We start from the raw sequence: 26,510 nt of genomic DNA, 5'->3' as shown, positions 1-26,510 counted from the left end.
TTATCCTTCTGTAACGATAATAAAATTAAATCTAGGTGATGCAATTTCTGTAGTGTTATAGCCTATACTATTTTTGTCATTATTGTTTTAGTTGGTAGTGTTAGATATGGAAGAGCTGAGGCAACATTAGGATTTATTATTTATAATACATTCAATTGTAAAGCTACATCGTGCCTGTTCATTAGGACAGATATCTGAAATGTTCAACACGTTTGGCTGCATACCTGAACAATGAAAAAAACAGATACATGCTCTAACATCATAATTGCTTCGAACAGTAATGTTAAAATGTATTTTAATGTGCACCTACACGGACACGTGTATAGGTAAAGCATATGAAATCATGTAAAGACGCATGATACATATAAGTTTAAGAATTTACATTTATGCTTCACCCAGAAAAGACCGGCTTTATCTATAGTCTAATTATGTATTTTCCTGTACAGACGTGAACATATTCATATTGCTATCATCGTCATTAAAAAAATCTACCCACTGCATGGTGAACTGACGCACGTGAACGCCCCACCAACGCACTCCTGATGACGACACGCGCTTTAAATGGGATTTGAGCTCTTTGCCAAATCCGAACGTCATTGGCTGAAGTTGGAAAATGCATCCATCCTATTGGCTACTGTTGCTGTCATTTAAACATACGCTGCCAATACACTTATGCAGTGACCTACTAACACAGATCCATGAGTCAGGAGCCACCTTGAGAGGAAAAAGGCAAGGGAGGAGAAAACGGAACGTTTCCGCAACTTGTAGGATTTTTATCGAGTTTTTCACCTGGTTATCTCACCTGATGGAAGACTTGAACCCTGAGCCGGATGCCCGGCGGAGACCGAACCCTCCGGTCAGGTGCTGAAAGGTACAGTTTAGATTGAATGTTTCCATTAAGGCAGCTTTATTCTCAGTCCAGTGTAAGGAAGATTTCTGCGTGATGGTGTCATGTTTACTCGCTGTGAAACACAGCGCTCCATTTTTGCTTTAATGGTATCATATACAGATGTTATTCACGTATTTCTGTGTAATGTGGATGACCTGTAATTGTGTTGACCCTTAAACTTAATGACCACGTTAACATTTATAACTCAAGTTGGAGGTTTGTATTATCACTTAGTTACGCCGTGTGATAACAGATCCTTTCTCTTGCATTTACTTCAATAAATATGAGGAGAATAACTGTGAGAAAAGGGGTCGTGTATTGTAATATAGTCAGGCACGGAGGCCTAGCAGTAGCAGGAGTTTACGGATTGCGACACAGTGGTGAAACCCAGAATTAGCAATGTCCGACTGTAACGTAATCAAAGCCTTATGTCTGCTCTTATCGTGTGGCTGTACAATAAAAGTTTTAATTCCATGTATAGTATAAGTATAATCAGTATAATTATAGTTTGTAACGCATTTCAAGCAGTTTATTAACAGCTCATTATAAGTGCTTACACTCAGGGCGTAGATAGACCCCACGCTTCAGTGTCATGAGTAAGCAGCGCAGTGATGTCATGTATTAACAGCGTGAATGCCCTCATTGTCTCAGAACAGCCTGGAACAGTGATTTTATATTTATTTAGGGTTTTTTATATATTTACTCATACCACAGAGAGCAGAACAAACACATTGTTATTGCTTCACTGGTAAATATTGCATAATGTCTGCAGCCATAGACATCACTGAGTGGGTGGGGGTGGGGGGTGGGGGTGAGTGCATTGTGTAATCCGGACACAATGAAGGAATCTGGGGCAATAGGACGTGTTGACGGCCGCTGCGGTCCGGGCCGTGTTCCCCGGAGCTCACGTTGTGGTAATATTACCTCCCGTTTGGATCACGTGCAGGCCAAATTTAGTGTTGATGTCATGTGTTGGCTCGTTAGAGAGGACAAAAGCGAGGGATAATCCCCGCATAACCCCGCAGAGCTATGCAACATCTGTAAAATGTTACAACACCGGTCCCAGACAAAGACATGTTTACAGGAATATCTCCTCCCCTGCTGCAAACACTGTGAACTGGTGATACATGCATTTTACAGAGTTAAGAGGAACCTAATCGCCACTCAAGTATTTTTTCACAACAGACTACAAATGATCAAAAGCTAATTCAAGTTTTCCTACAAATATTCATCAAATGCACATCAAGGGTAACTAAATGTATTCTACCACATGAAATTTTAATTTCCACAAGCTAAATAGTCATTATTAACCTGTAATTTAATATACGTGGCACTCACTTTGTTCCTCACAAAAAGAAGACGTTTGTAGAAGTGTACACACCTAAAAGAATATGCTGTGTAAATGGTGCCAGATTTAAATAGAAATCTGTGAAAGCAGTCAAAGAATGAGACAGATCTAAACATGAGGTAAAGTGAGTTTAAAAAGCAGTTAAAAAGAGGAGAATGTCCTTGTTATTTGTGAATTTGTTTGTGTGTTTTGTGAGTAAAGTTAGCTTCAGGTTACAGTCTGTGTTTCATCTCTTTTTGAGCCTCTGCCAGGCCACGTGTGATGATTACAGCTGACTGTACTCCTTTGTTCCCTCTGTGCTGGATGTATGGAAGCCCAGGAGGCCAAAAGAGGCAAAACTGCCTTTTTAGGAACTCTGAAGCATTATTGTATACCCAGAGGAGGAGGGTACTTTAAAACTTTGTGATTATGTTTTTTTTTCTTTCAAAGCCAATAAAGACCTATTATGATCAGTTACCCAGAGATATATGAAAACTGTGTTAAATGTTTGGCTTTTCTTTCTGCTTTGGTTTTGAGATTGTTCTTTTAAGTGTCTGACAAAATTACAGGAAGTATCCCAACATAAGTAGGGCTGTTTAACTTTTAGATCCTTTTTTTCTCACTGTACACCACCCCAGCAGTCTTCGCCCTGAAGTCATCAGACTCAGTTAAAAATTGTGTAATTTAACTGTGAGGGGCTTAGGGTCTACTGTTGACTCAGTTAGTTTTCATTTTTTGAATTGAATAATTTTAGTTTTAAGAGGTTGGATCCATGATTAATTAAATCAATTATACAAAAAATATTGAAAGGTTGCACAGTTTCCAGCAAAGTCAAATTAATGTTTTGGTAAATGGAGTTTGGTGAGTGTGAGTGATGTAACAGCTGTTTGTGGTTAATATAACCTCCCTCCTGAACAAAAAGCTCTGTCTCTGTGGGTATTTCTGTAATGTTGTCAGACTCTTAGAATAATAATCTGAGCCTTTCAGGGATAAAAACAAGAACTGTTGATGTCTGTGGTTAAATAAATAGTGATTAACTAAAGGGTTGTTTGGCATCTGATACAGGTTATCTCAAGCTTCTGACTGAAGCTGACGCACTCAGATAGTTTCTTTTTTTCCTCTTTTAAAAACTTTACTGTGTAAAAACAAAAAGAAAATAAAAATAAAAAAGGTGTGGCTATTTAAGTAGATAAAGTCCCACATCAATTTTTTAAGCTGAAACATATTTTTATGAGATTTTATTAGTGTTGTTGATGTAACTCAGGTCTCACTCCCGACAGGTGAGTACAACGTACTAGGAATCCTCTAAAATGTGTGAAGCGACTGCTCTCTACAGGTTGAAACTTGGCTAATGCAAATGAATTGTGCTCCAGGCTGATCTGGAACTTGATGATGTGTTTGTTACTCGCTTCTTCACCAAACTGTGGTAAACCCAGTTCACCCAGCTGAGTAAACTGTGGGGAGTCAGGTGGACTATGAGAGTTACACAGACTAATATTGAACGTAAATTTTAATGTTTAATAGCTGGATTATTCTGTTTGCCCAGATTTTTTTAGTTTAAAATGCATCTTAGATTTGCAAATTTACCATGTTTACAAAGTTAATTAGCAGTATCTGGCAGTAGTTTGGTTAGCGGTAATTTGAGTTATAGGTTATCTTTAGACTCTTTTAAACCTAAATACATTTTCAGATATGCCAAATCTAAGACGCTAAAGGTATCTCTATCCTGATAGCAGAGACCAAATGGTGTGAACCTTGTGGATGGACCCGATCACCAGACTCGTATGTGGACCAGGGGTGGCCAACTTGCGGCTCAAGAGCCACATGAGACTCTTTGCCTTTTGATGTGCAGTTCTTCGATCCATTCATAAAAATATATGTATAAGCTTCTTGTTATGAGTAGTGGTGTGCCGATCAATCTAAAATATTGATATCTTGAAGCCAACATTGGGATCAGTATTTGGGTGATGAGATTGATACTTAAGTTTCAGTTTCTCTTCTCTACATCTGCTCCTCTCAATCACTCATGTGCTCATATCTATCTATCTATCTATCTATCTATCTATCTATCTATCTATCTATCTAGTAGGATAGAAAATTGGAAATATATATATTTTTTCATTTTATGTCATTTCGAGACCTCATATGTGATTTGGCTTTTTCTAGTACCAAGGTAATTTTTGTGGCTCTTGGTCTCTGGCTGCTTGGCCACCCCTGATGTCGACGATGAATTCTGCCATTGAATTTGACCTCCGCCTCAAATGTTAAGCTCCTCCTGAATTGCACACTGTCGTCCAGGGTTTTTTGTTCATAATGGTTTTCAAAGGCATGCATTTAATTTGGGGATCATTTTATTTAAGAAAAACCCTGGCATTTAGTTACTTTACTTACTCTTTGACAGGAAAACTGTTGCCATGACTCTGACACCTCAAACTTTTCTCACTTTTGTTGATCTACAGATTTTCCTCATCGTCAGTAACATCATCTACAGTAACATCCACGGTAGCAGTCCCTGTTGCTGCATCCAAGCATGATGAGGAACAGTTAAGGCCCTGTGAGCACACTGACAGCAGCCTACTTTGATAATATGCAATCAATCAAGCAGGAGGTGGACTCCAGCGGGGCCTACAGTGGGGAGGATGCCCTGGTCCTGGCTGTGGCCTTACAAGGGGCCAACAGAGATCTGATGGGCCATAAAATCTCTGCAGGGCCCTTCAAGAGTAAAACTACCTGTCGGAGAAAGAGGGAGTTCATACCGGAGGAGAAGAAGGACAATGTTTATTGGGAGAGACGAAGAAAAAACAACGAGGCAGCCAAACGCTCCAGAGAGAAGAGACGTATAAATGATATGGTGCTGGAGAACAAGCTGATAGCTCTTGGAGAGGAAAATACGTCCCTGAAGGCCGAGCTGCTGTCGCTGAAGCTGAAGTTTGGCCTTCTGAGCTCTGCTGCATATGCACAAGAAGTCCAGAAGTTGTCTAATTCTGTCAACCTCTACCAGGACTTTGTTTCTTCAAGCGCTGCAGAAGGTCCCAGCAGGGATTCAGAGCCTGTTCATATTCGCAGCAGCTGTATATCCGTCATTAAGCATTCACCTCACACTCCTGAGACATGTGCTGCAGCTCAGGGTAGCTTCCGAACGGCAGAGGTGAAGCAGGAACCATCAGAGAATCGCAGCTACACACAGGAGAGGGGCAGTCCCTATGAACTCTACAGAAAGTTCATCTCCAGCCCTCTGTCTGGAGTCTTCTCGCAGCCAGCTTCGTTCCTACAGATTACCAGGTCGTCCAGCAACTCCCCACGGAGCTCAGAGGATGGAGCTGTGAATAAATCCTCAGATGGTGAAGACGAGCAGCAGGTTCCTAAAGGTTTGACGCCTTCTGTAGCTGACCCCAGAAGTGTCATAGTCTCCACCCACAAAGTGCCAGATGCCTGTTCTTCGGCTTTGCCCCACAAACTTCGAATCAAAGCCAGAACCATCCAAATCAAAGTGGAGGCTATCGATCCTGAGTATGAGTCTTCTGGGAAATCCTCATCTCCCCTCAGCTCCTCAGAGGGAGGAAGCCTCCCAAGTGCTCAGGACTCTTCAGGGTTCACCCAGTCCTCCCTATGTCCTCTGTCCTTACAAGTCTCTGACATGCAGGACTGGACCCAGAGGACCGAGCAGTGGCACAAAACCAGCACAGAGACTCTGCAGAAAGGTAGCAGGCTGACCTCAAGCCCAAACAAACCCACTGAGGATGTAAAAGACGCATCCTGTGTGGACATGGAGGCTGAGGACTCGTATCTGAAACAGGGACTTGCTGACCTGTCAGCACAAGTGAGCACTCTGAAAAGACTGATAACAGCACAGCAGGGCTCTGTGATAGAGTCGACCAAAACCGTGGGTCCCCATCACGCGTCTGAAGGAAGTCCCTCTGAATGACGTTTGTATGTTTGTATTTTCACTGTATTTCCACTGTATTTGCTGTTGCACTATGTGGTTCATATTAGGGTTAAACCATGTTTTTATCACCGCACATTTAAAAATAAAATGTGTTTAGAGGATGCCAGTGTCAGAGATAGTCAAATGGGGTGATTCAAAGAGTAAGACCACAGTCACTGGGCGGCCATTTTTCTCTGGTGTCACACTCAGAGTGAGAGCTCATTATAAAAAACAACTTAGCCAACTGCCAATAACAACCCCAGCGTTACTTTTTTTAATTCATTTTTTTCTTTTATTTTCGTTAGTTTTAATTCTTCATCTGAACAAAGATCTCAAGGTGATTTCCCAAGGTCCCTGGAGAACACTGTTGTCATTTAGGCCCTCATTACAATATTTCAGTTCAACACAATCATAAAAAAAACCTTTGCTTGTATTTTCTTTCACATAAAAATATTCTTTTAGAAAATGGCTTTATAAAAATTCACCTTAGCTGATTTACAATCTAAAACTCTTTAGTTCTGACAGACCTGCAAAAACCAATCAATAGCCACCCACTGACTGAAAAATGCATGGCTGTAGTCTCAGTGACACCACCTGTTGGTTACAGAGAAGGCGTTATGAAATCTAAAGATGGCAGGAATGGGAAGAAAAAAAGGCTAAATCCTAACAAACTGAAGGCTCCTTGTGCGTCTCACCCTCAGTGTGATGTCAGAGGGAAATGGCAATCATTTTTCTTTTTTTCCACAGCAACCTTTTTTTTTTACCTGTTGCAGTTGTCAGTCACTCCATTAGCTACTGCTTTGTTGCTTTTTTGCCTTCTGTCAAGTTACAGTTAAGAGAAAATAAAACTTTCAGCAGGTTTTCACATTACAAGCCTCATAGGAATGCGAATGATTATGTCCCTTAGGGAGGCCGGAAGTCCTTGAGTGATAATAATCTATGCAAAAGTATTTTTATTGGCAGTGGTGGGGAAAGAAGTGTAATTAACCCATTGAGGTTTCTGCTCACTTTGATCAGTCAAGCTGGTGTTGAAAAGTACATGTTCAAAAGGTAAACATATAAAAACAACTCAAAAATCACTGCTGCAGGAGCCTGAAGAAAAGAGTTCTGGATGTTGTTTGGGAGTTCATCACATAGTTATGTGTTGCAGAGGTTATGGATGAAGCTTCCATTTCCCCTCGACACTCTTTTTACACCTGCTGTCACTCAGCGCTGTTCTACTTTGCTTTTGTAGAGCTGTGAAAGGTTAACAGTGTCTGACTCCCTAATATAAAAAATGATGTTCAGCTTAGCTTTGCAGCTAGGCCATTTAATGCCTTAAAACTGAAACCTGTAATGTTTTAGTCAGTGAAGTACTGCTGATGTCGCCCTTTTGTCTCAGTGTGGTGGATAAGAGTGAGTTGAGACACAGATCTCACTCTGCTCCAAAGGAAAGATAAGGAGGTTTTATTTTCTGGATTTATGTTTTATACCTCATCACTTTTTTTCTAAGATTTTTCAAAAGTATCCTGAAAGGAAAGATGCCATTTGGTAGGAATAATGGAACAGATGCTGCATTTTCCATTTACAAACTTCCCATGAAATCAGAGGTGATATCTTTTAATAGCCCATTGCCTATGCTCATATTTCCATTTAAAGATGAGCATTTTGTTGATATTTATCAAAACATTCAAGAGTTCCACTTTTCCATACAAACATCACACATATTTCAAAAGTATCCTGTAGGTACAAACTCTGATTCACTGAATAATTTTCCCTTTTGAATGCATTTATCTCCAGTTTTTCCACATCCATAGCTATTAGCTGCTCTGATAAAAATATGAAATCATTCTCTACCAGACCCTTTGGTAAAAGTTAACCTCTGGTGTATGTATGTCCACATGCAAGTCAGCAAATGTGTAAAAATATACCATTTATCTGCAAAAAAAGAGCTTCATAACACATTAGCTTTTGCACAAGTTTGAGCTCCAAGCTTTTCTCATCGCAACATCAAACTTCTTTCAGAAGAACCTTTGGAAAATGACCTCTCTTTGAAATTTCTGAATTTCTGGTCTCTCCCCCAGGTAAACTGTTTTAGAGATCAGACTTCCATCACTGCAGTTTTACTGAGTTCTGGCCCATGCTGATGATACTGTTACTATCAGGAGGCTAAAAACTCCAGAGATGCTGGGTTTTTCATTCCTCTGGCTCTGCAGGAGTCTAAAAATGGCAGAGACTTTTACATTTGTGCGTTTAATATATGTTTTGCTTTTAAAGTTGCCTTGCTTTATTCACAGGTTTACTGTCTGCTGAAAAGTCATTGCTTCACTTTTTATTGTGGATTTTTGAACTTTCAGGCTTAACGAAGAACGTTAGATGTTGGTTTTAAGATTGTGAAAAACATTTGATGGAGATGACATAGTCTGACCTCAATGTTAGCCACATCAATATCTGAACCATCATTAAGTCTCCACAGTTGAACCCTGAGAGCTTTTGTAAATGTAACATTTAATGTCCAAAGGGGTTTCATTATACAGCTTCTTCACAGGTGTGTGCATTTGATGCAGAGGATGATAGTGATGCCAATGATAAAGATGATGATGGTGATAACTCCATGTGCAACAGCCTGATGTTTGGGTTTCTGTAACTGAACACTTTTCTCAACTTTGTTGTAATGGTGAGTTTTTGTTTACAATAAATGTCTTGTCACTGAATCAAAAAGCTTGTGCCTGTTATATTTCTTTGACCCCACAAGAGCTGCAGTGCATCAAATATTGAAACTAAATTTAACTTGTTATTGTTTCTTTTTTTTTTACAACAAACTTATAATTAATACATTTTATTTAATGTTTTTTTGTAAACACTAAATTTCTTTATAATTTCTTTTGCATTTACCTGCTTCTCCCTCCAAGTTTTGTCCAGGTGACCCCACCCCCCCACTTTGACAAACACTGGTCCTGTTGTCACAGTTTGCTCACAATTTCCTATTTTTCCTGCGTCCAAGCACAACAACTTGGGACAGGTGACACTTTATAGGGTTCATGTTAATCACATCATCATCGAGCATAAAAATCACTGATTGTTGTAAATAATGGATGTATGTGCGTCAGTTAAAAAACTCTTGTGCTGCCGCGGTAAAATCCTGCATTTCTTATTAGTTCGAAGTACAAAATCTTAAAACATCAGTTTTAATCTTCCATGTACTAAAGGAAATTTGATGGTACAATCTATGAGTGGACTGCCTGTTTCATTCAAAGCATTAAACTGAGTTCACTTTCTATAATATTATTAAGATATAATGTGTTGGCTTTCATAAAGCTTTAAGAAACTTGTCAGAGACTTCAAACATCCCCAGGTGGAGGCCAGTTTCATTAAAATTGAGTAGAAAATCTCGAGAAAAAAAAAAAAACTAAGAATAGTCTATGCTCATTAAAAACATGGGGGTGGTTGGGGAAATTAATGTCAATATGGAGAAAACTGATTTGATATGCCATGTTTAAATATTTGTCGTTCATTAAAGATATCTTTGGAAAAGAGTTTGAAACTTTATTTGTTGTTCTGAAAGTCTAGATGATCCTTGATTGCAGAAGAAAGTGATTTACCTTTTTTTTTTTTTGATTATGAGATGACGATAAAACCTTATGAACAACGTTTAATTAAAGCTTTTATGTTAACTGGTTGATAGATTAAGTACAAAACAAATAATTTCTCTATGTACTTCCTTTGTGCCATCTGTGTGGTAGTGTACTTACCCACCTCTGCTGTGTGTTGTACATACTGTTCATGTGTTTGTTCCATAGCTTGTATGGTTTGTTCTGTCACGTAGAGGAAAAAAAAGACTGCATTAAGTCATGTGACAACCCCACGTGACCAGTTCATAGTTGAAAGTCAAACGGCACTGCGGCTCTTCAGCATGGCGGCCCTGGTGGGACGTAGAGCCTTACTACAAGCCTTCCGCGTGAACACAGCTGACCGAGACAGCGCGTGCAGGCTCGCTGTGTCTTCATACTGCACGAGACAATATGTTCTATCCGGTAATACGCCTTCAGCGTCCCGTGGAGCAGGGACACGATACTACAGCTCCGACTCCAAGGATGACCTGCGCGTCAGATACCTCGACGGAGAGGATTCCGGTGAGTTTGGCTCACACGTCATATGAAACATAAGTGCATTACAACAGTATTTTGGCGGGAAAGAGTGCTGTTATTGTCATACCGGGAAGTACCGACGGTAACTATCTGTACCGGTGTAAACACAACTACCCAGACTCCAACATAACGCTGGCCACGCCCACAATCGTAGTACGTAATGACGTCCTGCTGGGTTTTTAAGTTTTAGAAATCATCGTATTTACGTCTCATGTTTAATCAATTTACAGGCAGTAAAAATGTGTTTACGAATAAACCACACTGTTAGTTTTTTATGGAGAATGTTTTTACTGTTTACTGTGTTCTGTCAGAAAAGTCTTATCATTTGCTTTGTAGCACAATTAAAAAGAACTGGGTCATACTTGGGAGATGTGTGATTTTTCTTAAACTTTTCTCTTCATCTTAAATAACTATATAAACAAAATGGATGTCCATCTTTTTTATCTACCAATCTGATCCTTCCATCTGGTGTCAGTCTGATACAGACTCATAAAGTTGGATCTGACATCAGTGAACTTTTGTACTCACTTCTATGTTGTTTATCAACGCTATATTTAAACACAAATTAAAGGCTCACAAAGTTAGAAAAAGCCTGAAATTTCCAAAATATATTTCTCAGTCTCATCCTTATATTGAGGAATAGAGATTTTTGAATTAATACTGGTTCAGATCCAATCAGTATCAGTATCTGCCAGTACCAAAGTCCAGGTATCAATGTTGTTGCTTGGACTTTAAAGTAATGCACCCCTACATGTAATGGGGCCCCCAAAAATGGAGGGTGTCATATTGGAAATGCAGTAAACCAGTGAAGAAGTGAGGTTGAGTAGCTGCCTGACAAAGACTTTCTGCACCCACTTGCCAGTTAAAACAGCCAAAACCCTTATTAAGCCTAATCATGTGGGTCGCAGAACCTAGTATACAGCCCTTGGTTAAGATGTGTGTTTCCTGTGTATTGTATCTAAGGAGTATGGTGTCTCTCTCTTTCAGGTATTGTTGTTGTGGGGTTAAATCGACCAAAAGCCAAAAATGCCATCAGCAAGAATCTTGTCAAAATGGTAAGTATTATTTTTTCATTACTATTGATTTTGATGTGATAAAAGGATTATTATGGTCATTTCAAGGAAAGCTGGTGGCCAACTTATGCATCACTCAGAGCCTGTAGTGTTTGTTTCATGTTATGAGCCTGTCTTAAAGATACTAAAGTATCTTTAGTTTATGAAGCCTGGTTTTAAAGTACACTTTTTTTTCTACCTTTAACCTTTTTGTATGAGGTAACCGTATCATCTAAATTTTACTTTAATTCATAAAACAGTTTGAGGAATATAACTTAAAAACAAGACTCTTCATTTGTCATTCAGATGTTTGACACCGTGGAGGACATCAAGAAGAACAACAAAGTGCGCAGCGTCATTATTTGCAGTTTGGTTCCTGGGGTCTTCTGTGCAGGTGCACTCTTCATATGATTTGATGGGTTTTTGACCACTTAAATATTTCCTCATTTTGCTTAACTTTTTGTTAAGTGTTGCTACGTGAGCATGTTTATTCTGTAATGCTGGATTTTATTTGTTTTTCTTCTTTTTTTTTTTTTTTGAAAACTTCATGAAGAAGTTTTTCAGATCTTAAGCCACTGTGTGACAAAGCAGATCAAACTCCTAATGTTTCAGGAAGCCAGAGGACCTTGGCTGACACTGTACTCTGTGTGTGTGTGCTGGTGTGTGTGTGTGCTGGTGTGTACAGGTGCAGACTTGAAGGAGAGAGCAAAGATGCACCAGAGTGAAGTGGGGCCGTTTGTGTCCAAAGCCCGGGCGCTCATCACTGAGCTGGGTAAATTTAATTTCACAGTGGATCTTAAGCAGCGAATTAAAAAATGTTCTTATAGTTCTGCTGTTACAGGAAACATTTTAAAGTGAGAATGGAACGACTGGTTGTTTGATTATTTGAGGATTTCTGCTGGATTGAGATTGTGGACGAATAATGTTGGATTAGAAGTTTGCTCACTTGTTGATGTTCTGAGAGATAATTTGTGGGAATAGTTGTGTAGAATAAACTAAGAAGTGTCACATTTAGCTGTTCCTCTGGTCAATCCAAATCTTCTCTGATTTATAGCTCTGTCAGAAGTAAAGGGTATGTGTTTTCTAGCACTGTGACAAGGTTCACAAGCTATCTGAGCCATAAAATGTCTCTCCACTATTCTCATGTTTACACATTTTTCTCTTCCAGGTAACCTTCCTGTACCAACCATCGCTGCTATTGATGGAGCAGCTTTGGGTGGAGGTCTGGAGATGGCGCTTGCCTGTGACATCAGAATTTCCTGTGAGACTTGAGTTAAATGATAAATCAGTCTGTCTCTAGTCACTGTCTTTCTAAGTTGTACAATCTTTATTTCCTTTTGCTACGTTTTGAAAACATTATAATTCTGTTTGAATATTTATTTTGTCTACTCTCTGGTCTTTTTTAGCAAATAATGCTAAAATGGGACTGGTTGAGACTAAGCTTGCAATTATTCCTGGAGCAGGTGAGACTTTTTTTATTCCCTGTAATTTAGTTTACTTTTTAGTTGTTCAAGGTTTTATCCAACATCAAAAACGACCACAACCTCTCTCTGCTGCAGGAGGAACGCAGCGTCTCCCTCGTGTCATTGGCGTCTCTCTGGCAAAGGAGCTGATCTTTGCAGCGCGAGTGATAGACGGGACCGAAGCTCTTCGTTTGGGGCTCGTCAGTCACTCTGTGGAGCAGAATAACAGCGGGGATGCTGCATACCAACGCGCTTTGGAGCTCTCCAGGGAGATCAACCCTCAGGTAATGAGACAGTTTCACTGTGTTGAGGAGGGAATCAACTGAAAACAGATTTAATTTACAAATACATTTGATTTTAAACGAATGTTTTAAATTTCCTTCACAAAAAATTGAAGTTACTCCACAGTCTGTCAAAGTCACTCTTGTTTTGTCCTCCTCAGGGTCCAATTGCAGTCAGGATGGCAAAACTTGCAATCAATCAAGGAATAGAGGTGAATGTCAGTTTTTATATCCGCGTATGTGTTTACCCTAAAGAGAAAGCCAGATGTGTTATGATCCCACTGTGCCAGCTGGTTATCATCATGAAGCATCAAGACCAAGTCATGTAGAAAGACAAACAGATGAACAGCCACTCAGAGATATCAAACTGTCTTTCAGGTGGATCTGGCCACGGGTCTAGCAATCGAAGAGGCATGCTATGCCCAGGTGAGAAAATTAATCATGAAATTTCATTTTGATGAGTTGAATGTAGACTTATAGTATTTTGAGGTAGCAGTTTATTTAATGTGAGTCCACTCGATATTGTTCTCCTCCAAAAAACTCTGTAAGTAACCAGAACCTGTGGCTATTGCAGTGTTTACCATTTGAAGCCACATATTTCAGTACAAAACCAGATTTATATAAACATTGTTTTTTTCCCTTTTCACTAACTCAATAGTTGTCACCAGTTTTAAGCTTAAATGGAAACAGGGTATCAGAGACTCTTTATGGTTGGTCCATCTCACTGATGTGCAGGGAGGAGACTGATCCAGGTTTCTCCTCAGATGACGTACCTCTGACAGACTTGTGTTGTTTTTTAGGTGATACCAACGAAAGACCGTCTGGAGGGTTTGGCTGCCTTCAAAGAGAAGAGGCGCCCCCAGTTTAAGGGCGAATGAGGCATCTCTCTGCCTTCAGCTCTCATTCTGCTCCACTGCTTCAACATATTAACGGTTGACTCAGTACATGTCAACAAATCAACCTGTACAGAACCCAGAGGATGACCATGTGACTGTAGGACACCAGGGACCATCCTGACTGCTGGTTTTACTGCAGAGTTCATGTTTCAGGTTAGAGCAGCTGCTGTGTCAACAGACACTGAGGGGTTCGGAGAAACGAAGAAAACTAACCACACATTAAGTCACCCCACATCTCAGCAGACTAAAACATGACTAACTTACTAACAATGATAACTTTTCATATGCAGAATTATTGGTAGTTAGTCCCTGGCAGTATCATCCTGAACTCCTTGACTAATCAGAGAGCCATAACCTCCAAAATATTTCCTGCCTTTTTCACTGGGGGGTTGATTTCTGTTGATTTTATTGTTGTAGCAATATAAAATTGTTTAAAAATCACTACACAAAATCAGATGTTTGAGCTCAAAATCCTTAAACAGACCGGTTTCTCCCCCGGTTAGATGATGTGTAATGAGCGGGGACTGGATTTAAGACTTGGTCAACATCAACAACTTTAAATTTTAATTTGAAAAGGTCACTTGAGGTAACGCTGAACAGCAGTCTACATAGAAAATTTAGGTCAGCAATTCATGTTGACTGGATGATTCTAATTTTGGTGAAAGATCATGCAGAAATTGAGAAAAAATCAGAGAAAGAGAAGTTGCGATTGATACGAAAACAAAATCAGTTTTCTTTAAATACATTTAATTGACGCCACTGACTGTATATGAAGATGGATGATGGGTCATATGTGACCTACAAAGAGAAAGTAAGCTTTATTTCCTGTACTGCAGCCATTCAGTTGGGGGAGCTCTAAACATGTTGGCTTCACTTCTTTGGGTGCTGTGATGTCATCCTTCTTTTCATACAGACTCAGGTTGACGTCCCAAAACGTCTTGAATGCAGCAAAATCAAGAAAACGCTGCCTGAGGTAGAATTTACAGCAGATCATTTCTGCTGTCAACCTGACATCTTGAAAAACAGGCTTTAACGCGCCTCAATTCACCACACCACGAGTGAAAAAGATTGGAATGTCAAATCATTGGACAGTGATTAGTCCAGAAATCTCTGAGTTGATAAAAAAAAAGTGAATCTGAGTGGAAGAGCTCTGATTCTTCTGTCTCACCACAATTATCAGCTATCAGCTCAGTTTGAACCCACCAACAGTTTTGCTCACACTGATTATTTATGCTGATTATCATAACTTAAAAGCCATGAACGAAGTTTGAGGACCTTAAGCTGTAATTGTTTCCCCTCAGGCATATTTTGAATTTGTTTTTTCTACAGGGCCATCAAAATATTTTTTATTTGGAAATGCTAATGAAATAAAAGTGTTTGCATTCAGATTCTTTTCAAGACTGCATGAAAAATATGAGAATATGAGCTGTAAACTGCTCTTTTAACAGCAGAGGATGTAAACATATCTAAACTTGTTTACCTGATGCCTTGTGTGTGGGTTTGTGTGTTTGATTCCTCTCTGTGTCAGATTGTTGAAGAGATGTGGGGAGCAGCCATCTGTGAGGGTTTATTTCATGTCTTCTGAGTTGCCTTTTCTTCTGTACTGTATTGGTTTTAGTCTCAGTTGATCTGTGTATCCGAGTGTTTTTTCAAAGCCTCAAACTGCTGAGTGAATCAGTGGCTGTAGAGATGATCTGATGATGTTTCAGAAGGTGAAGTGAAGCCTGTGAAAACAGACACCCAGCTGTGAATAAACCTATCACACAGACATGCTGTAGTCTTTGTAGTGTTTCAGTTCACATCTTCCTTTCAGGTGTATTATAGTGGGGGGTTTTTGTTTGTTTTACTTTCATTTTTTTGTTTGTTTTGGTTATGAGGCTGATATTTATCTTAACAGCTCTTAGTGATGGGAGTAAAACAGACCACAAGGAATGATTAGTTCCATAATTTCTTATTTATTTATTTATTTCTCAAATGTGACATAATCAGAGTGAAATACAATGATATATTTTGAAAATATACAATGCCCATTTTGAACAGTCACCGTACTCAATAAAAAAATATAACCAATCAATATCTCTATTAAATAATCAAATACATTGTTCTGAAAAGAATAGTCCTCAAAAGTAAATAGCAATGGAAATATCGATATATATATATATATATTTATATATATGTGTGTGTGTGTGTGTGTGTGTGTGTGTGTGTGTGTGTGTGTGTGTGTGTGTGTGTGTGTGTGTGTGTGTGTGTGTGTGTGTGTGTGAGTGTGTGAGTGAAGAAAAAATAAAAGACAAGACAGAGGGTGAGAGGGGTGTCTACGTTTGAGGGAAGTGAAAGTCTAGCAATGAGTGAAAATAAAAATAAGTAAGAAAACAATTCTATTTAAAAAAATAAAATGTAGGTACCATCTTTTATTGTAAAACTTAAAATTTCCAATTTAAGACATGACTAAACGTCATTAAGCCACAGTGGTAATGAAGGGGGTTTGGGGGATTTCCAGAGGAGCAGAATTTGACGCTTTGTTAAAAAAGAAATTAAAGCTAATACCTGGGTTTCCTCCAAGTTTAACTTGATTAAGTGCAATATCTAATATAGCAATAAATGAGTCCATATGAACCTGAATTCCTACAACTTTTGACAAGGTCATAAAGTAATCCATACAATAAATACTAAAAGATATATATGTTTTTGTTGTTCTGATCAGAATATCTGTGCCTTTTGATTCCCTGCTGTCATACATTTTTGCTGCTGAGTCAGGCTTTAATCTGAACATGAGGTGGACCATCAGTTTTATGACTTTAGCTTATACACTTCATATAGGTTTAGTCAGGAAGTTCAGTAAAAAAGCATCCTAAAAAGTGTCAAAAAAGATTTTGACTTAACCCTCATTTTAATTCAGAGGAGCGAGACCAACATGTTTCTAAAGCCTGCACATGGTTCAAAGATGGTTTAAGGAGTATAAATAACAGACTGCACCAATGAAGCAGATTGGATGACTGTTTTTAAAATTGAGTGATGACAGGTTTTCAGTCAATGTTAGTATCCTCTCTATAATGATAATCATTATACAACTATTAGCCTGAATTTGATGGATCAACTTAGAAGAGACAGTAAATACAGGGAGAGAATTTAGGATAAAATGCAGTAAATCATGTCAAGGCCAGAAGTGGAGCTCCCCACCAGTGTGATGAGGGCTGTAGCCTCTGTTTATGGGAGACCTGATCTACCAACTAAGTTAAACCAGAGCGCCATTTGTTACTCCCCTGACTTAGATAGGAATAAAGCTTGATTCATTCCATTTTACCACCCCTGAAAATTACAATCCCTAAAATGATAATTACGTGGTTCAGCATGTTCAGCAAACATCTTGGGGCTACACTCCGCTGCTGTTGGTGCATCTGTTCTCTCAGCACAAACAGAGCAGTGATTAACAAGACACGTGTACATTAAACCCTAGATCACCTCTGTTTCAGGGTGAATACGTTTGGAAATATTTGTAGGTATACAGAAAGTAAGTGGCAATAAAATTTATCTCCTGTGAGCATTTTGAAAGGGCCCCGATGTATACAGGACGAATGACTGACAGTTAACTGCAATAATGTCTTTATGGGAAAAGTTATGGTTGTTATCATGTGCTTTGCATGAAATGTCCTCAGGTGTACTGAGATCAGGTTCAAGACCCGGGTCAGGACTTTACCAGATTAAAAATTAGACACACAAAGCTGAGGACAGGGTCAGAGGGAACGTGAGGATAGAAACGGGCTGTGGATGTGTTTACTGTTAGTGTGTTCTGTGTGTTCTGTGTGTGTATGTGTGTGTGTGTGTGTGTGTGTGTAGGAGTGTGAGCAGACAGTTGAGGCCCTGGCCAGTGGTTGCATGCAGGCTGCCCTGTGGCTTCGAGCTGCAGCTGCAGAGAGCCTGTCTTCAGGCTACACATCCCCACTGTGGCTGCCTCCTTCCGGCAGATGTCCCAGCACAGAGCCGGGGGGAATCTCACCACAGCTCAGGGTTGCGTAAAGAAAGACCGACCAGGTCCCCAACTCTGGAGGCCCGCATGCACCCCAACAGCCTCTCAGGACAGATGTTAAACGGTAACCCTCATGATTTCAAAAGTTAATCTCATCTTTGGTTTTGGTCGATGCAGGTCAGCAAAGGACGGGGTCTTGCGTGTTTTCCCCTCTGGTCAAACACATCGACTGTTTCAACAGTTTCTCAACAGGTGCTTCTCCAGCAGGTTATTTCAACAGAGTGAACGGTCTCAAACGTTGTGAGTTTGGCTTGAGTTCAGTAATCCGAACAGTTTCTTTGAAGAAGAGAAGTTTTGACCTATTCACCTTTACACACCTTTGGAAACACTGTAATCAGTACAAAGGGAATTTAATTTAAAAATACTACTGCTAACAGTGGCTCTGTTAAATTCATTATTATTTTCAGACTACATTTTCATAGATCCATTACCTTGAAGTCACTGTAGGTTTTTAGAAGCCAGGCAGCTCTCTACAGGAAGCTGAACAGGCAGACAATTCAACCAAAAGCTGAAACATAAGAAAGTCAGTTTTACATGATTTAAAATTGATCACTGACATGCAGCTTATATACAACATTAACTGTAGGATAGCATGAGTTCAGTCTGTTCTTTCTGTTAGATTTTAACGATGGGCACTATCAAAAACTAATAATTGCTATATTTTGAATACTGCTTTTACAAAATAAATGAATGGTGTCTATCAATAAGGAAACGGATAGATTTATAATTTATTGTTGAACAATGCTCGTGGCTCGGCCCTCCAAGTTAGTCAAGCCTACATGCAACTGTTTCCCAGGGACTTGATAAAATCCCTTTGGCTATTGGACCAGAAAGGGAAGGAGGCTGGGGTGCTTTGGAGCTTTGGTGTAGCTGGATTACAGCCGAATAATGTGACATCTTTGCCCTCCATAAAGTTTCATTTCTTGAAAGCTCCCATAAGATTATTTTGAGCTATTCTACAATACAAAACAAAAATGAGACAATAACAGTTACATATAATACTTATGTACTTTGTTTAAATTATTATTTTTTTTATGCCTGAAGCAAATTTGGTGCATGGGGGATGATTAAGACGAGCATTTCTTAATTTCATTGATTTTTGACATTTTCCCCCAACATTTCTGCTTCACTTAACTCAAATTTCAGTGTTAAGGGTCAGTTTGGGGAAAAAACAAGTCTCAATGATGCCTTTTTTTATGTTCTGTTGACTTTTGATTAGCAGCTTTTTTTTTTTTTTTTTTTTTTTTTTCGGAAATACAACTTCTACAATTACGTGTCAGTTAGTAAAATGATAAGCTGTCCTTGTATGTTCACACTAGTATGCTAGTGAAAAAAGTAGTATACTCAATAGTATACATAGTATACTCATATATAAATATAACACATTTATTAGTAAACTTATAAGTCTACATTGAAGTATACAGAATAGTATACCTATTGGGGTATGTAGTAGTGTACGTAGTAGTATGAAAATTAGTGTACTCAATATATGGGGTAGGATATGTAGTAGTGTGCTTACATCTCAACAAAGTAGTGTACGTGGTTGTATATGTAGTAATACACTTGGAAGTAAACTTACTTGTAAACTGGTGTATACACTAGTACAGTAGTGTATATAGCAGAATACTTAAAAGTATACACATTACTATATAAAGCAGTATACTTTGTAGTATATTTAGTAGTTTACTTGGCAGCATACTAAGTTGTATACTTAGTAGTGTAGGTAGTAGTATACATAGTTGTATAAACATAGTAGTATACTTATAATTATACTTTTGTTGTACTTATCATAATTTTCAGTAAAGTACATGAAGATATATCTTAAATATCTAGAACTGAATCTGTAAGCACCGTGTGCTCCCCTCTTGGTTTAGAAAGCAGCTTTTGGCAAACATTTAAAATGACTGTGATTTAAAATCTTTCTTTGACTCTGACGCCACCTTCTGGAAATGTGAAGTTTCTCACCCTACGACCAATTAAAGAAAAAAAAATTAAATTAAATTAAAACAGTTCATGACAACACAAAACAATCTCAGTCAGGGCACAAGTCTGATTATACGAATCAAATAAAGTGTTAACTTTTTGACAGTAATTATATGTCTATGTTTTAGATTGAAATTATAATTTCATTACCTAAAATGATTTGATCTTCTATACAAAACTATCTTTAACTGTGTCTCATGTTCAAAAAAAAAAACACAAAGAATGGAGAACAAAAAATGCCATTTGAAAGAGAGTCCAACAAACTTAATACCATTAAATACCTTTTGGAGCTGGGGGCGCAGACGTCTTTAATTCTGCTGCAGTTCTCCCAAACAACTGAAGGAAAATGTAAACAGTGGGTGTGATTTTCAGCCTTACCACTAGATGTCTCTGCTGTACACAATCAATTGTTTTGAGCTCCCGACTTTTAGACATCACAATCTGTTGATCTGTAACTCCTTGCGTTTGGTGAAAAAAAAAAAAAAAAAAAGGTTTTCCTTTTGACATTTTCTAACATTTTTCAAATGTTAAAAAATTGACATTTAGTATTTTTCTGAAGACATTTTCATATTCATGACTTTGTGTTTTCAATCAGTGGTGTCTCTTGGCACACTGACCTGCTGCTGAGAACATTTGAAAGAAAAACCAAACAAACTCCTAATCTGTGAAAACGCTGTCATCTCACATTGGTATGTCCAACCTTCATTCAAGGCTTTTTGAATCACCCATAAAGTCAACACATCTTTGACACAAATTAAATGACAATTTAAAAGAGAATGAGCTCTGTGTTTTGTATCAGTAACATAAATGTTTGTTCATTCCTTTTATTACAACTTTAATATGGTTTACATTCAGGAGGAAGAATAAAGTAACAAAATAAAAGTTATTTGCATAATTATGTTTTTTCAAAGTTTGAATAAATCCTTCAGTTGTCAATAACTTACTACAGCATTCATAACTCATATCCACCACTCATACAGGAGGAAATAAAGGATTTTATCAGCATGAAATAGTTTGCATAGTCACATTAATCTGTGTGAAAATCACTGTGAAATGTCATAGTAGTACTCTCGAAGCCTCGGCTCAACCACGGAGAATCCAGGACGCTCATCCGGCCTGAAACAACACAAACAGTGTCATTGAAACTAATTCAATTCAAATATGATGAATTACACTACCATTGAAAATCTCAGATAAAAAATCTCTTGTAGGGAAAATAATAATTCAATTTGAGTTTCTTAGTGGAAAACTAAATTTAGGAAATCATCACTAAAAATAAATTTGCCACACACATTACGGTCTACACCCCAGTGTTATCAAATGCAGAGAAATACAGTCAACACAAACTGATTATAATCCATGGATGAGGTTATTATCAAATCAAGTCTTCCTGTGTCCCTGGTCTTGACTGACTTGTATGTCCAGCAGGTCCTCATCAGGTCGTACATCTCAGATGGACAGTTCACAGGAGGGTCCATCCTCTGCCCACTCTCGATCATCTGCAGCACATCGTTTCCCTTCATCCCCTGAAAATGTCAGAAAGCATGTAAATGAAAAATGATTAGTTTAATTAAGTGTACTTCAAAAAGTTCATTTCAAATTATCCATACGACCTAGGTAAAACGTTCCTCAAACTAGTCACACACAACAGAAACCACCTGCAGCTCAGACGTCTGTCAATCGCCTGTATTTTTTAATGTGTTATTAAAATGTTTTTTTTTAAACATCTCAGGTCAGTCACAGGTCGCTCTTGCCTTGTATGGTTTCTGTCCGTAGGAGTAAGCCTCCCACATGAGCACCCCGAAGCTCCACACATCACTCTTTGAGGAGAATTTAAAGTAGTTTATACACTCAGGAGCGTACCACTTCACCGGCCATTTCCCATGACCCTTCGCCTGCAGACAGAGGACCACACCAGAATGTCACCAGTCAATGCCAGCCCACAATCTACAGGGTTGTACACATGAATCATCCGTGTGTGCTCCTTACTGCCTTGTGTTACCTTGTAGTAGTTTTGGTCCTCGGCCACAACCTTGGAGAGTCCAAAGTCGCTGATTTTGGCGTAGTGCTGCGTGACCAGCAGAACGTTTCTGGCAGCGAGGTCTCTGTGGACAAAGTTATGTTCCTCCAGATATTTCATCCCCATGCAGACCTGATGGACCAGCTCCGTGATGTTGCTTATGCTCGTCTGCCTGTAAAAGAGCAACTTCTAATTTTAACTGAGGAAGAAACTGTTTATTTCAAAACAAGTTAAAGGCAAAACTGGAATAGAGTTCCAAGTCAAACACTGTCTGTGTAGGGTGTCAACTGTCATGTCTTGTCTATTACCTCAAGTTACAACTTTTTTCACCAGTCTTGTCTTTCATTTTTGCCATGACAGGTTTTATTTTGTAGACACGTCTCTCCTTTCATTTCAGGTCACGTCCCGTTCTGCCCCAGTGTTTTCCCGCCATTGTGACTGTCATCCCAGCTCCTCATTGTTTCCACCAGTGGCCTTTTACCTCATGTATTAAAGTCTGCATTTTTCCCCTGTCCTGTGCCAGGTCGTCTTGTCTTGTCACCTCATTCATGAGCCCTCTTTTGCTAAGTTTTTCTAGTTGCTGCACAAGTCTTAAGCGAGTTTAGTTTTTGCTTTTTTATCTTCCAGCCTCGCTATGATTTTAGGGTATTTTGATATCCAGTTTTGCCAGCTTTGAGTTTTCTAGGGGTTTTTTTTCAGTTTTTGCCAGCAGAGCTATGAGTTTGAGACAATTTTCCTGCTTTCATGAAGGGCATTTTTTGGAAAGTTATGCATCTGGGTTTTCCTTGCTATTTTCCTTGTCTTCTACATTTCTACATAAAAGTTCCAGTTTATAATTCTACATCATCTTTAAATTTCTGAGCCCCACAGTGACACTTGTAGGTACTGATACCTGTCGGTGTAAGAGCAATGATATATAAGCTTCTGTTTTTCTGAATGCTTAAAGAGAAGCATCAGATCCAAATCAGCCTGAAGCTATTTAGAGTGTAAATCACACACAGCTATCAGCAGGTTTGAGGACATACTTGTTTTTCTGCAGGAATTTGTTGAGAGGTCCGAGCTGGGCCAGCTCCATGACGAGCATCAGGTTTTCAGCCTCACAGATCCCGATCATCCGGACGATGTAGGGGTTATCTAGCTGCTGCATCATGTTAGCTTCTCTTAACATCTCTTCACGAACTGCTGGGTTGTTGTCGTCATTCTTAAGGATTTTAACTGCAACCGGCTTCTCCGTCCTGACACAAAGAGAGGGTCAAAGTTAAAACAAAAATATTTCTGCAGGTCATGAGGAGAAGAATTTATGAGTTGAAGACTGATTTCCAAATGAGGGTGTTGCAGAGTCTATAGTAATCTTCAACCCTAGCATCATGACACAGAGGTGTGATGTGTTTTTACACACTTCCTCATCCTGTAGATGCCCTTCATGACTGTCCCGAAGTTTCCTGAGCCCAGTTCTCCATCCTCCAGCATGAGATGGTCTCTCTCCACCGTGGAGCTTCTCAGCTCATCAGGGTCTGCATACGGGCTCTCATACACCTCTGTGTCCATGGGCATGGCCTCTGGTGGACAAAACACACACACAAGAATGAAAGCTGGGGGGACTGAACATCAGCCTGTTTGACAGCATTTTACTCCATAAAGTGCACAAACTTAAGTTTAATCTAAAGTGAATAGATAAATAAATTAATAAAACTCACACAGTTATTAAAGAAAGCATAAAAACTAAACAAAAGTATTTCAAAGGTTTTAGTTTTTAAGTTTGGTAAACAGTGAAGAAAATATATATTCAAAAACATTTGAATATTTCATTTCATGTTTGGCTAAATCACTTTTCAAACAGAATAACTACCCTGTATCTCTCAGTTGAGTTCAGTCATGCAACAACTATTATCTACAACTATTATTAACAATTATTATCGGAGAAGCTTCACACAGTGAGGTTGGTTTTATTAGGGTATCAAGGTCCAGGAGTCTGGAGGAAGTTTCCACAGTCAGAAAGTTTGGCATGTCATGTCATCTTCTGCTGTCGCTTCACTGTGTTTAATCAACGCAGCTACACTTCATGCTTCAACTGCTGAAAAGCTTTGTGGTGATGCTGATTTTGTTTTCCAGCAGGTCAAAAATACTTTTCAGAAGTTGGACATTTCTGGATTTAAATGTATTTATTTATATGTGTTTTTTGTATTTTAACTCTGCTACAGTTTTGTTTTCTCTTTGCATAGACACGCTGCAGACTCCTGTGGTTCTAAGGATACTTCTTTTTTTTTTTTTTGTAAGAAATAAAGCAATGAACTTAAAGTTGGACAGAGGACTGTTGCTTTGGCATCAAACCTTGTGTCTAGCTGTTCATACATCTTGGTCCTAAGTAGAGAAGGGTGTCTTTCACATATGCAACATTACAGTACCATGCCTGGTACCTGCCACTCGGTATCCGTACTCAACGGTACCAATTTCTGGTGCTTTTGTGTGTGTTTAAGTAGTAATTAATGTTCAATTGTTTTATAAAAAAAAATTCAATTGAACATATTCATTTCTTAATATATAAACTTACGATGCTGTGTTCATGACATCATTGAATATCACCTGCTCTTTCCCTCCCTCACAGTCACAAGGATGCGTTTAGGTACCTTAACATGGTACCTTTGACTTTACAGACTAGACAGAATTCAGCCGTTACCTGTAAAAGTACCTAATTCAGAACTCATCCCTAGTCCTGATATCCTCTCTCTTTCAGTTTTTGGGTTGCCGATAAGTTAAAGAGACGTTTTTTACAGGAAGAAAACTGTCTTTTGAATGGCTACAGAAGCCAGTGCAGCAGAACATAGATAAACATGTGATCAAGTCTTTTCAATGATGATCCCACATCTCAAACCTACCTTTGCTGCTGGGCACTCTGATTTCATAGGGATTGAGATTGTCTGTGGTGTTGTGTCGAGATGATCGGCTCTGTTTGAAGTGAATCAGAAACAGAAAAAATAAAACAGAGAAATCACAGGCTGAAATGTAGTCTTTGATTAATTCAGTGCATCACTCTTTCTCTCAGCAGGGTTTACTTGTTTACACACACCTTTATTACAGTGTCAGGAAGATGTATTCAGAAAATGGGGCCACACTAAAGTGTCTGCCCTCTGGGAAAAAGATGAGCCAATACTGATTTTTGGATTTTATTTCTGTTATTCTGAAATTATTCTGCTTTGACTCAGTATCACTGTAATACGTGGTGTGCATAAAACGAGGCGTTAGGGGTCAGAGGGATCAGAGAAAGACAGGGTTAACACTATTATACATGCTTTTAAAGAAGGGGGATGGAGCAGGTTGAGTCAGTCATTTTCAGTTTTTCAGATTTACAGCTTTAAATTAATGTTTCAGTTTAAATGTTTCCCAAACCCCTGCTTTAAAAACAAGTGAACAAACCAAGCTTGTTCACATTCAGGGACCATTTTGAGTGTTAAGCGTTGGTTTCTAGAGAATCAAAAACTTTCAGCCAGTGAGTAAATAAAAATTGGAAGCTCGAAAATCAAAGAAAGCTGTGAGGTGCAAGGAGCGCAAAAAGAGTGAGCATACAGCTTAAAGTGTCAGGGAGGAGTGGGTTCATGTGCTGCATCCCCCAAAGGCTCAAGGTTTCACCAGGGCTGAAGCTCCCCATGTCTCTGTGTCAGAGAGCCAGCTTTTGATTCAACATTATAGTATTCAGTTAATTCCACCTGACCAACGTGTCTGTTCAAACAAAGAGCTCCTCCAGGAAAATCTGCCTCTCTTCTCTGCAATCAGGTTTATTTATTTTCATTTTTTATTGAAAGCTGTAAGTCACCCCAGTAAATTTAGTCATTCTTTTAATATGTTATTTTAAACTATTTGTAAACACAAAGAATGATATAAAAACTGCTAACATTCTCTTATTGCTGATGCTAAATCCGAATAAATCTGTCTGTATTTTTTTTTAGATATGTCTTCTGTTGCTGTTGCTGTGTACAATATATTATTTGTATGTAATTAGTGTTTTTATCTTATCTTTTAGGTATCAGTGTGTTTTTCTATTCTTTGGTGTTACCTGCTGCTGGAACCTGTATTTCCTGAGGAAACCTGTGAAGATCCTTTTTATCTATCTATCGAGCAATCTATCTACCTGAGTATCTAACTAATTATATATTTATCTATCTAATTCAAATTCAAAATTAGCTTTATTGTCATGGATTTTTTATATAATATGTAGCCAAAGCCAACGTACAAATTGGCAATTATTATTATTATTATTATTGATGATAATAATAATAATAATAATAATGATGATAATAATAATAATAATAATAATAATAATAATAATAATAATAATAATAATAATAAAAAATACAAATAATATTTTATTATTATTATTATTATTAATAATAATATTATTAATAATAATAATAATAATAATAATAATAATAATAATAATAATAATATATTGGATATGCCAATGATAAAATCTCCTCGCATCAATTTTTTTAATAGAACAGTTCAAGATTTGTTTCCTGAAAGTT

General features: G+C 38.4%; 3 protein-coding genes across 6 annotated transcripts in view; 2 read left to right on the top strand and 1 right to left on the bottom strand.

Annotated features, from left to right (window-relative positions):
- The first annotated feature begins 673 nt into the window (after window positions 1–673).
- nfil3 (nuclear factor, interleukin 3 regulated) lies at window positions 674–8,826 on the top strand. Its single transcript, XM_074691162.1, has 2 exons — window positions 674–871; window positions 4,676–8,826. Exon 2 carries the CDS (start codon window positions 4,804–4,806, stop codon window positions 6,139–6,141), a length of 1,338 nt encoding a protein of 445 aa, XP_074547263.1. The 5' UTR covers window positions 674–871; window positions 4,676–4,803; the 3' UTR covers window positions 6,142–8,826.
- Window positions 8,827–9,986: 1,160 nt separating this feature from the next.
- auh (AU RNA binding protein/enoyl-CoA hydratase) lies at window positions 9,987–15,779 on the top strand. Its single transcript, XM_074691049.1, has 10 exons — window positions 9,987–10,253; window positions 11,256–11,323; window positions 11,627–11,714; window positions 12,006–12,092; window positions 12,489–12,581; window positions 12,727–12,783; window positions 12,880–13,067; window positions 13,226–13,276; window positions 13,443–13,490; window positions 13,865–15,779. Exons 1-10 carry the CDS (start codon window positions 10,034–10,036, stop codon window positions 13,940–13,942), a joined length of 978 nt encoding a protein of 325 aa, XP_074547150.1. The 5' UTR covers window positions 9,987–10,033; the 3' UTR covers window positions 13,943–15,779.
- A 4,993-nt stretch (window positions 15,780–20,772) lies between these two features.
- syk (spleen tyrosine kinase) overlaps window positions 20,773–26,510 on the bottom strand; it is a 28,228-nt gene continuing 22,490 nt past the window's right edge. For 3 of the 4 annotated variants that reach the window (XM_074691198.1, XM_074691200.1, XM_074691199.1), the window contains 7 exons: window positions 24,867–24,936; window positions 23,390–23,549; window positions 23,016–23,225; window positions 21,973–22,162; window positions 21,725–21,865; window positions 21,384–21,496; window positions 20,775–21,086 (listed from right to left, as the gene is read on the bottom strand). In XM_074691198.1, coding sequence (XP_074547299.1) covers window positions 21,014–21,086; window positions 21,384–21,496; window positions 21,725–21,865; window positions 21,973–22,162; window positions 23,016–23,225; window positions 23,390–23,549; window positions 24,867–24,936 — 957 coding nt within the window. In that variant the 3' untranslated portion in view covers window positions 20,775–21,013. Of the gene's footprint in view, window positions 21,087–21,383; window positions 21,497–21,724; window positions 21,866–21,972; window positions 22,163–23,015; window positions 23,226–23,389; window positions 23,550–24,866; window positions 24,937–26,510 lie in introns of all 4 variants that reach the window. The other variant, XM_074691201.1, reaches the window with a different exon arrangement.

The sequence above is a fragment of the Halichoeres trimaculatus genome, unplaced genomic scaffold, assembly GCF_033239565.1.
Source record: "Halichoeres trimaculatus isolate MK-OKI-2021-1 unplaced genomic scaffold, fHalTri1.1 fHalTri1_scaffold_16, whole genome shotgun sequence".
NCBI lineage: Eukaryota > Metazoa > Chordata > Actinopteri > Labriformes > Labridae > Halichoeres > Halichoeres trimaculatus.
This window is presented reverse-complemented; position numbering and strand designations above follow the sequence as displayed.

Bases quoted from the DNA above. Each gene is read 5' to 3' on its own strand.
- nfil3 (XM_074691162.1), top strand. From the start codon at position 4,804: ATGCAATCAATCAAGCAGGAGGTGGACTCCAGCGGGGCCTACAGTGGG.
- auh (XM_074691049.1), top strand. From the start codon at position 10,034: ATGGCGGCCCTGGTGGGACGTAGAGCCTTACTACAAGCCTTCCGCGTG. The intron at 10,254-11,255 runs GTGAGTTTGGCT...TCTCTCTTTCAG, and splicing joins CCTCGACGGAGAGGATTCCG to GTATTGTTGTTGTGGGGTTA. The intron at 13,491-13,864 runs GTGAGAAAATTA...GTTGTTTTTTAG, and splicing joins AAGAGGCATGCTATGCCCAG to GTGATACCAACGAAAGACCG.